The 11,463-nt window shown below is 39.2% G+C and overlaps 1 protein-coding gene and 1 pseudogene across 1 annotated transcript; one reads left to right on the top strand and one right to left on the bottom strand.

The window, feature by feature from the left end:
• Positions 1-659: 659 nt before the first annotated feature.
• Positions 660-6,051, bottom strand: LOC109704498 (probable inactive purple acid phosphatase 29). Its single transcript, XM_020225243.1, is given in 6 exon segments — positions 660-1,009; positions 1,526-1,976; positions 2,632-2,835; positions 2,838-3,031; positions 5,665-5,734; positions 5,737-6,051. Coding segments are annotated over 6 exon segments (1,239 nt in total). The 5' UTR covers positions 6,025-6,051; the 3' UTR covers positions 660-977.
• Positions 6,027-9,062, top strand: LOC109704500 (annotated as a pseudogene).
• The last annotated feature ends 2,401 nt before the right edge of the window (positions 9,063-11,463 follow it).

Genomic DNA, 11,463 nt, shown 5'->3' with positions numbered 1-11,463 from the left:
ACAAATTCATTTTACAGAACTTTTCAACAATTATTTCCAATAATTGGAACTATTTGAGACACTGGCAAGTGAAAAAAAAAAAAAAAAAAAAGAGAAAAAGAACACGCCCAGTGGGACTCGAACCCACAATCGCTTGATTAGNAAAAAAAAAAAAATCTCAAAAACATAACACCATGAAACACCATTATATTATACCCAAGCCTTGTGTTCCATAGTTTATCCATTATTCTCTCAGATGGAACATGCTAAAAATGCATACAAAACAAAGTAACTAAAATAACATAGAACATGGACAGAAAGAGATGAAGATAATCCTCATATTTAATCTCAAGGTTCACGACAAATTTTATTCCTCTAAAATAACAAGCTTTTAAATTAAGCAGATACTTTTATTAAGGTAGCATTGTATCATTAAGGCTCTGTTTGAAAGTCCGAATATATTATTTTTGAATAATTTATTCAAGTATAAGAGTTTTTTTTTTCGGTGATTGTGAAAAAAAGTTTAATTTTGACTTCCTCAAAAATCTTAATATTTATAATTTGGTAGTATAACATATATCACTTAAAGATGATTTAATTTGAAAGCTTAATATAGTATCCAATTCTAGATTTTGATCTCACTCCTCTCCTACCAAACATATATAAGTTTCTTAAGTAAATTATGGAAACAGTCCAAAAAATATATTTATGCATCCAAATAGTGCGTAAATATCTTTTGAATATGATTCTTTCCACACAGACAAAGAACCTCCTCTTCTTGTGCACTTAACCAGTAGTAACTTGCAACTTCCTGCGACTAAGAGCACAAATCTCGTTGCGAAAGAAGGGTGATACCTTCCTACAATATACAGTGATTTACATACCTTGTTGCCATAAACAAGTTGTCGTCGAAGAAACCTCTTTATTTCACCTGCACTGGATTCGCAATAGAAGCACTTCTTTTCGGCCATTCCTTTTCCCATCGGTCTGAACCGATCTCAACTCCCGACCGGTATTTTCCTGCGCCTCCCTGTCCATTTTCACGAAATAACCATAGATCATTATCTTCATATAGCCCTACTCAATTTACCCAATCTCAAGTCAGTTTAGTTTAAGCTATACGCGCTTCATATATATACTAGGTTCTGTTTTCTGTGAAGGCAATTGAATTATCAATATGATAATATTTCAGTACCTTTGAAGTTTTGTTTCTTCGAAGAAAAACTGTGGTTCCCAACAAATAACCAATGCCGAAATTTAAGGAAATATCTGCTAAGGGTCTGATTCAAAATCAATGGTCTAAGCACTGCTTGTAACTGTATCAAAATTTCATCATTTTTTGGTTTCCTTAGATGAAAGGAAAAGTTTATAAATGTTCTACAAATTTTGAAATTCAAAAACTTCAGACCTTGTGCTACTCTGTAAAATGACCCAAGTATTTGAAGCCCACCAAATAACTAGATCATCTTGTAAAATTCCCAAATATTGAACTTTTAAATGAAGTATTATATGAACAAATAATTATAAGGAGATATGTGAAGCTTACCGTTATAGCCTTTACTCCAGAGGACCTGGGAATCAATTGTAGAAAGATACTCATCATCGAAGCGCTTCCATGTCTTGATCGACTTCACCCCATCCCACTGGCCTTCTGCCGTCTTTTCTAGATATGCAGAAACCACCCTCGCCCTCCTTGACCACCCAGCCTTCCCATAGGCGTGGTAGCCGAACCCACCAGCATAGCAGAGGTAAATACCAGTTAACTTACCGCAAAAGTCGTTCAGATGGTCATGCCCCGTGAAAACAGCCCTCACATCTCCAGCCTCTACCATGGTGGAAAAGAAACCTGAGTTGATTGAGGCTGAGCTGATGCCCTCCTGCTTCACTCCTGTAAAGTTAGAAGCATCAAAGCTGCTGTATTCGGGCAACGGGATATGGAAGTACACAAGACCAGGCGCCGGCTCCTTTTGTGCATGTGGTTCGCTCATGTACTTTCTCTGTAGTTATTTTCATGAAACTCAAATTAATCCAAATGTTTTCAATGTCCTGAAAAGTTTCAGAATAAGTGCAGAATTATATTCGCAAAAAAAATATTCCATATTAAAAAAAGAAGCACCTGATAATTTAAATTGAAAGAAAGGCTCTTAATTTTTCATTACATTGTCCGACATGCCATGGCCGTCATGCTACTTTACTAGGACTTCCTACGAGACTAACTTATTTCTAATCTCTTTAATCTTCTCTCTTTTAATAGTTAGTCCAACCCAACATGTTAAATCATGGTTGAAAGTTGAAACATCGATATTGAAACTGTTACTTCTCAGTTTCTGTCAGCATTAATCCAGACTGGTCCCAATACTAATCTGAAACAAAACTTTTTTGTGTTGGTACGATAGTTCAGAAAAGTATCACTTATATTGGAAAATATTGTAAAACCAAGTCTAGATAGGATCATTATAATGATCCATGTTTGTACATGTATATTGCCAAAACTGAAACTCTAGGCCATTCATTATGGCAAGTTTGGTGTACTCAACAACACCATAAAATTTGCAATCAACAGTTTAAAAAGCGTCAGAACAAGAGAACGTCTTTAATACCAGTCTATCATGAGGATTATATACTAAAAATTATAGTTTCATAATAAAATACCTGGTTTTCTAAGGAGGTCCTCTGGAACCAGAGCTGCTGGGATGGCTTGATCCAGCCGTAGCCAGGTATGGAGGGCACAGTGGAGTAATCACCGCTATCAACAAAGTAGAGATTGAGCACCGACTTGTTGGCAAGCACCGAGCCCTCGGGCCCGTGGACCTCCAAATTGTAGTTGCCGAAGCCGTCTATCTCCATGCCACATTGCCACCTGGGTTGAGGCGTGATAGGGTGTATGGCATGCCTACGATGTGGCGCATCACACCCTCGCGGGACAATGTAGACTCCTGGTCATGGTTGCCGAGCACAGCTGCCCTGGGAAGCTTAAGAGCCACAGCCAGTGCGAATGATGCATTCAACGACTTGGCCGCATCAGTGGCATCAAAACCGAAGATGTCGTCGCCTGGTCCGAAGCACTTTAAAGTGTTATAACTTAATATGAAAAATATGACAAAAGCATTCACATTCGGGACTCTACAACAGAAGAAAAGGAGCATTCTTCAAGAAGCACGAGGAAAACATTTTCAAAGCGAATATTAAGAAGTCCAATCAAAGAAAGAAAAGTCAAACACTATGCAGATTGAACACTCTATCTTTATACTCAATCGTGGATTTAAATGATGAACCAGAATGCTGTCTTTTGGGATTTATAGAGGTGGCCCCTAATGACTCAACTCTTACACTTTTTAAGCAATTTAATAAATAGGGTCAGAGCGTCCATCTTTCGAAAGCAAGTATATAGACATCTAACTTACTAATCAGATGAAAGCGTCTGTCTTTCTAATTAAATAAAAGACAAAGATGCATAACTAAAACATATAGGAATTAGGAAACATACTTATAACATCTCATTTGCTTAAATTATTCTCTCTCTCTCTCTCTCTCTCTCTCTATATATATATATATATATATAGATATAGATATAGATATAGATATATTAAGAGATGCCAACTTATAAGAAACACTATATTGCAGAATATTATCTGAAATATCCTGGGAGCCAGTGAAAGTCTTACCCATGCTCTCTAAATTGCTGAAACTTACTACATTCATCATTTTATTTCCTTGTGTAACGTTTCTTTTGGTCAAACTTCGAGACACACAAGTATGTTGAAAGGAACACTTTAGTATCGAATGTAAATGAAGCCGAAAGAGAAATATCAAAATTGGAAAAGGGAAAAACTAATTAGGTATTCTGTGAAGTGCAAAATGATAATAAGATAAATTTAAGGTTATTGACAAAGGATTAATACAAAAAGGTAGGAGTGAATTTTAATGACCGATTGTGACAAGCGACGCATAAACAAAAGGAAACGATTTAAGGAGGGTCAAATCAAGGCATCTTAGATACATTACTGACAAAGATGTTTATGCATCATTTCGGTGTAACAGTAAATAAATATGAGAAGATGGTTACACACCATCTCTAGTAGCATACTCATTTCTAATGTGCAGTTGTAATCCTAATTTTCAACTCAATAATAAGTGTTGTTAAAATTAATTTCCAAGGGTACATAATACCCTTAGCAGGACTCTGTCAAGCCGTGTTAGTACCCTACTCTTATGAGGTATTCTTTTCCTTTACTTGCTATGGATATTTTTGGAATTTGATTCCTTCAAAGCATGTTCAGTTTGGCAGCACCCTATACAGGCTAATTATCTCGTTCTCCTAGGATAACAAAGAACATAATCAATTATTCATGAGTAATTGCAATTATTATATAGATCAGAGCAATGACCAGCAAAATAACTGGGAATAAAGTATAGGGCAGTTTGATAAGACAACATGGATTGGCCAAACTAAATTTACAATCCCTAAGCTTCTTTTTCTGTGTTTAGCAGAATGAGAGGATCTTTGAGTTATCCCTCAACCAATCCTTTCATAAATTTAATAAGATTCACTTCCAAAAACAAACATACATTCTAGCTGCTGTCTTAAAGTGGTTTCTGAATACAAATACAGTCAGTATTTTAGAATAAATATGGGCCCTCAAATGTTCTAACTTAAGTCCACCCCATTGCAAACCCACTATCAATCTGTGTCACTGTGAAGTGTGAACATGATAATTTATCCTGAACCTCATTAATACTCATTATTACAAAGGAAATTAAAATGCACTGGTATATGCTGCATGGCTAGTGAATATCCCATTTTAGTTTCTTCGTCACCGATACATGTCAAACATCATATGAAAATGAACACTCCCAAAATATCTATAGCATGCCAAACCTTTCTTGGCCCAGTAAAGCCCACATATTGGTACGGCTACATAGAAATAAATACTATCTATATTAAAGTCTATGTGGTCCAAACCTCAATCTTATCAAAAACGAACACATCCACTGAACTGAAATCAAAAGAAGATGAAATTTAACTATTGAGCAATGCTGTGCAGTTCACACAAGAAAAGGACATCAATTACACTATACAACATTGAACTTATCGCAGCAATTCTACATTCCATTAAAAAATGATAAAATCTTAAACAAAACCCAATATTTTGATATGTATGGTGCTTTGTAAACTTTCAAAAACCTAGTTTTGATAGGTAACTTGTCCTAAGATGCTTTTTATCTAGTAAAAAACAATGAAAGTAGTTTAAAATTCATGCATTTCACCATAAATACGATCTCTTCTGAAATTTACCACCGAAATTGAACCTAAAAGTTCGAAATCTAAAAGTTTCGTCACAAAATTTAGGTTTTTCTATGCTTCTCAACTGAGTGGCGACTAAGAATTTGGTTGTCGAGGAAAGTAATTAACAAATCAAGTAAGCAAACGCTCAAAACACTGTTAACCACACCCAACCTGAGCTACAATTTGTAACCTGAAAAATTCTAGCATAGAAATTGAAAGCACGGGTAAATTAAGCGTAACTACTACTACGTTCACACAGTCAAACATCCAATTGCTAACATTAGCGCTCTAAACAAATCAAACAAAAAGATCCGAACAATCCTACGAATATCCCTAGGGCAAAAAAGAGAAAAAAAAAAAAAAGAAAAAAAAAAAAGAAAGGGGCAAGAGATCGGAACCGGTGAAGACGACAAGATCGGGGTTCTCGGCGCGGATGACGCGGGAGAGGAACGCAGTGGTGTTGTGGTGTTGAGGTCGGAGCACGTCGCCATCTGGGAGGCGAACACGTCGAGGCACCCCGTCGTCCTCCCATTGGCGTAGTGCATGTCCGCGACCTGTAGCACCTTGAACTCCCCGCTCCTCCCCCGGAACCGCAGCCTTTCCGCCGCCGCCGCCGCCGCCGGCGATCTACCTCCGCCGCCTCCTCCGCGGGGCGATCCCCGAGATTCCACGGCGATCGCCATGGCAGAGATGAGGAGTAGGAAGAGGAGGAGGAGGAGGAGGAGGAGGAAGGGGAGGGGCGAGTGTTTGACCTCCATTAATGGAGTTCGAGGGGTTACCTGCGGGAGAGGGAGAGAGACGGGGTATTTATTTATCGTACGAGAATTGGACGGTCGTGATTTTTCGGGTAGTGTCGTCGTGCGGGGTTTGATGTGCGTGTGAGAATGAATGAGAATGAGCTAATCCATACAAACATACTATTTGACAGTTCTATACGTGGCACAATTTTCTTTTTTACGAATAAAAAATTAGTTTTTAAATTTTTTTTATCCTCCTTGGTTCATTTCCAAGAATCTTGGCTCTTTTCCAAAAAAAACTAGTTTACAGATTTTTTTCATCCTCTTTAGCTTCGTTTCAAAAATTTTAGCTCCTTCCCGAGATTGAACCTGCAACAAAATATTTGAGATTTTCCAAACGGTTCCCTAGGTCCTCCCCCTCTTTCTCTCTCTCTCTCTCTCTCTCTCTCATCCAGCTGGATCTAGGTGGCTCTATGTTTCTCTCTCTTTCCTCCTCTCCCATACTTTCTCTCTCTTGGCAAAATTATATGCCTCCTCTTTTCTTCTCTTCTCATTTCATCTCTTCTCTCTCCTCCCACTCACACCAAAACACCTTGGGAAGGTAAGATACTCCTTAGCTCCTTCCCAAAAGTTTACCTCCTCAAGATTTTTCCAAGTTAGAGCAGAATAGTCCAATAGCTTCCAATAAAAAAATTGCTTTCAGATTTTTTTTAACAGATTTTCAGATATAACTCATTTTTCTATGAATAAAAAAATCACATGATTCTTGGCTCCTTTCCAAGGGTAGACAGCTTGGACTAGCTCCCTTCCCAAAAAATTTTCTTTCTATGTTTCTCTCTCTTTCCTCCTCTCCCATACTTTCTCTCTCTCTAGGCAAAATTATATGCCTCCTTTCTTCTCTTCTCATTTCATCTCTTCTCTCTCCTCCCACTCACACCAAAACACCTTGGGAAGGTAAGATATTTCTTATCTCCTTTCCAAAAGTTTACTTCCTCAAAATTTTACCAAGTTGGAGCAGAATAGTCCAATAGCTTCCAATAAAAAAATTGCTTTCAAATTTTTTTTAACAGATTTTCAGATATAACTCATTTTTCTATGAATAAAAAAATCATATGATTCTTACCTCCTTTTCAAGGGTAGACAGCTTGGACCAGCTCCCTTCCCAAAAAATTTTCTTTCTTTTTTCAAGATAGTTTTAAAATTTTCCAAGATAGTTCTCTCCTTCCCAAAAAAAATTCTCCAGCTGGCTCCCTCTTGCTCTATCTCTCTCCTCCTCTCCCCTACTCTCTCTCTCTCTCTCTCTCTCTCTCTCTCTCTCTTCCCTTCTCCTCTCTATCTTAGCCCCCATCTCCCTCTCCCTATCGACGTCGGCGCCGAAGGGGGTGGTGTATAGCCACCGAGGGGCGTACCTGAGCACGCTGAGCATGCTGTTGGCGTCACCCACATGTGCTGCGCCCCCGTCCTTTTCCGGATCCTCCTCGAGAGACCAGGACCCGAGGCGCAGTAGCAGCCGCGGCGACGCGTGGAGGTGCTGACGGGCGGGGCGCCGCCGCCCGTGGCACTGTTGGAGCGCGTGGAGCGCATGGGGTTCCGCGTCACACACGCCTACGGGCTGACGGAGGCGACGGGCCCCGCGCTCGCCTATGAGTGGCGGGCCGAGTGGGACTGCCTGCCGGCGGCCGAGGGCGCCGCGTTGAAGGCCCGGCAGGGCGTGAGCGCATTGTCCCTGGCCGACGCCGACGTGAAGAACGCCGAGACCATGCGGAGCATCCCCCGCGACGGCAGGTCCGTAGGGGAGATCGTCCTCCGCGGCAGCAGCATCATGAAAGGCTACCTCAAGAACCCCGCGGCGAACGCGGAGGCATTCGGACAAGGAGCCGAGTGGTTCTTCACGGGCAACGTCGGCGTCGTCCACCCCGACGGCTACGTCGAGATCAGGGACCGGTCCAAGGACGTGATCATCAACGGCGGCGAGAACATCAGCAGCGTCGAGGTCGAGGCCGTGCTATACCGCCACCCGGCTGTGGCCGAGGCTGCCGTCGTCGCCATGCCGCACCTGCTGTGGGCGGAGACGCCGTGCGCCTTCATCGTGCCCAGGGAGGGCCCCAGTTCCGCAAACGAGGAGGTCATCATCGCCCACTGCCGGGCCAACATGCCGCATTTCATGGTGCCCAAGAAGGTGGTGTTCGTCGACGACTTGCTGAAGACCGCCATGGGAAGAAACAGAAGAACGAGCTCATGAAAGAGGCAAAGAATTTAAAAATAATATTTTTGCATATGATCATGTACTTAAATATATGTTTACATATTATATAATTACATATTTTATTATTATTTTAAAATGTATATTAAAGTTATTGTTATTTTTTTTTTACTGTTTTAAAATTTACATCAGAATATTAGTGTCAAAATTGTTCGCAGCGAAGCGCGGGTTCAACACTAGTACGGTTAAATAGTAGACCCGGAGCTGGAGCGGAATGGGGACGACGCGAACTGAGCTAAAATAATTGCCTGCACCAAGTGTACAAGGAGAAGTACACCTCATACACCGCAACTCGAAAACCACACCATAGGTAGGGGGTGTAAACGAGCCGAACAAGAGCAAGCCAGCTGGGACCGGCTCGTGTTCGGTTAGTTTAATAAACAAGTCAATCACAAGCTGGTTCGTTAAAGTATCGAGTCAAAAAATTCAACTTATGTTCGGTTCGTTAATAAACGAGCCGAACATGAACGGCCTTACGAGCTGGTCAATAAACAATAAATTAAAAAGATTAGATTAAATATATATAAAAAAATAAATTTATAAAATCTTATTCGTTAGATTTTGATCTAATAATTGAAATTTTACATATAAATAAGTCTTTTTGTAATTAAATTCGCATTTATATTTTATTTTACTAAAAATTAAATAATAAAAATATATACTATATATAATTATTTATTTATATATAAAAATATAAATTAAATAAATTATATAAATATAAAATATGTGCATTCGCGTTGTTATCGAGCCGAACACGAGCAAACTGACCCATGCTCGTGTTCGGCTGGTTTACTAAACAAGCGATTCGATCTAAAACTCATTTCGAGCCGAACACAAACCGACTCGCGAACAGCGAGCTGGATTATCATCCCTAAGTATAGGGATATCAAAAATGAAATGTATCTCGTAAATTTTGTAGATTTTTTTTTTCTTTTTAACAAGTCAAATAATATTTTGCTTTTTTTATTATTGATTGTTAAAACTACTCGTGCTATATTTGGATGTATTAGTATATTATTCCATATATCACTTAAAATTACTCAAGAAATATACAATATTTAATAGATAAAGTGTGTGATTAAATATTTATGAATTATCTCGTAAAATTATTAACTTTCTATGAGTAAAAATTAAACTCGATCCTAACTTCCCGTCATACAAAAAAAAATTTATTATTTAATATTTATTTTAGAATCTAAATTCATTCAAATATACTCTCTCTCTAAAGTTCACTTGTGTCATGAATAGGGATGCAAACGGATCCGGGTTGGTGGAGCTCCCGCCCTGATCCGCCCCGACGGGGTAGTAAATGGGAGAAAATAAACGGATTCGGAGCAGGAAACAGGATAAATTTTACGATCCGAGACAGACTCGGGGCAGGAAACGGGAGAAATTTTGACCTGCTCCGAATCCGTCTCGAATCTGCCCCGCCATGATCCGCCAGCTCCGAATCCACCCCGAAAATTATTTACATTTTTAAAAATTATTCTTAAAAAATAATATATTTATAAAAAAATTTAAAATACAAATAACTTAGTACTGTCATTTATAATGTATTTGAAACTTTTGAATTTTGTTTTGAATTGTAATTGATATTTTTTATTTTTATAATTAATATTGTTAAATTATATATATAAATAATATTATTAAAAATTATTAATTTTTATTTTACAATTAATAATATTATAATTTTATAAAAATATTAGTTGGCGGGGCGGATTCGGGGGGCCGGCGGGAGGCGGGAGGCAGGTTACAAGGCGGGGCGGATTATGGGATGTATTTTTTAACCCGTCACGAATTCGGGGCGGGATTTTGCTAAATTAGCGGGCGCGGAGGCGCCGGGCTTCGCCCCCATATCCCCCCGTTTGCATCCCTAGTCATGAAATTAACTGGTAGAGAGGTAGATTCGATACTGAGGGATAAAATCTTAAAAACTTTAATAATAGTGTAATAAGGGTAGAAAAGCAAAACCCCCAAAAATTGCATGCTGGTGCTGCTTGATGTTTGCAGATACACTGGGTGCAGGCAACAATTTCAAAGGGGAGATAAAAGAGGGCGCGCTTAAGCGAGGAATTCTACACTGTCACACTTGCAGCACGTCATCAATAACAAGCTAATCAAATTTCTTCTTTTTAAACAAAAAGTACAATAAAAATATTTTTTTACAATCATGATGGGACATACTTCAAGTGGTTAGAAATGTTTAACGGCGTAAAGATATCCAAATCAATTAAATTTTAGTTAGAAATGTTTCTAAACTATTTAGAAAAAGATCTATACTCTTGATCTAGATTATAAGGCTTTTATCATCACTTTTTAAAAAATATTTATTTTTCATTTTTTTGCCTACTTGATGGATAAGAGAACAATGTCGAAAAGACTCGAAATTTAATTTGTACATACTTCAAATGGTGTAGATCATTTTCAACGATATCGATCGTCGATTTGGAGGCTCCATCATTGTAATAATTGAGATTTTTGATTTATTGATTAAACCCTTTTGTTTGACGATGTTCTTGTGTGTTATATAATTATAAGTGTACTCGTCAAATTTCAGGAGAAAACGAGTATAAAACGGAGAATTACGCGACCGGAAGTCTGACTTAAGTGAATAGTAACTCCGATTTTCCGGAGAGGCCGCGAGGTAAAGTGGACTTTCGACGCGTATCGGACTCCGAATATAACCTTCAATAGCTCGTTTTCAACCGCTCAAACTATCCTGGACCCAATGGCACTGACGGAATTGGATTTGGATGCACGGATTTCGAGAAAAAGGGGTTTAATGGTTTTTGCATATAGTTGTCTATATGGGTTTTTGGTGGAACCTAGGAGGGATAGTTTTGTCGCAAATCGCGGAATCTTTTCGGGCGAAACGAGATGCTAGATTCGATGCCTTCTGTCGTGCTGATCGCGCTGGCGCGATCCGATCGGAAATCCGACGGACGGATCTTCGGGAATCGCCAAAAAGTCGGCAAAGGGGCCAATTGAGTAATCGGATTATTCGCGAAAAGGCCCGATAATTTTGCGTCGAATTGCGACTTTTCGAACTTAGGGGGACTATCGTGCCGTTATGCGACTGCTGGTTGAGAGCTGGGATTAAATAGATTCCTTTCGAGGGGGTTTTCCGCGAGTTTTCTGCACCTATATTAGGTTGTCCTAGGAGTTCTTGAGCTAACCCTAACCCTAGAACCCCCCAG

Source organism: Ananas comosus, unplaced genomic scaffold (assembly GCF_001540865.1).
Source record: "Ananas comosus cultivar F153 unplaced genomic scaffold, ASM154086v1, whole genome shotgun sequence".
NCBI lineage: Eukaryota > Viridiplantae > Streptophyta > Magnoliopsida > Poales > Bromeliaceae > Ananas > Ananas comosus.
Note: the sequence above shows the minus strand (reverse complement) of the source record. Positions and strands in the feature narration are given on the sequence as shown.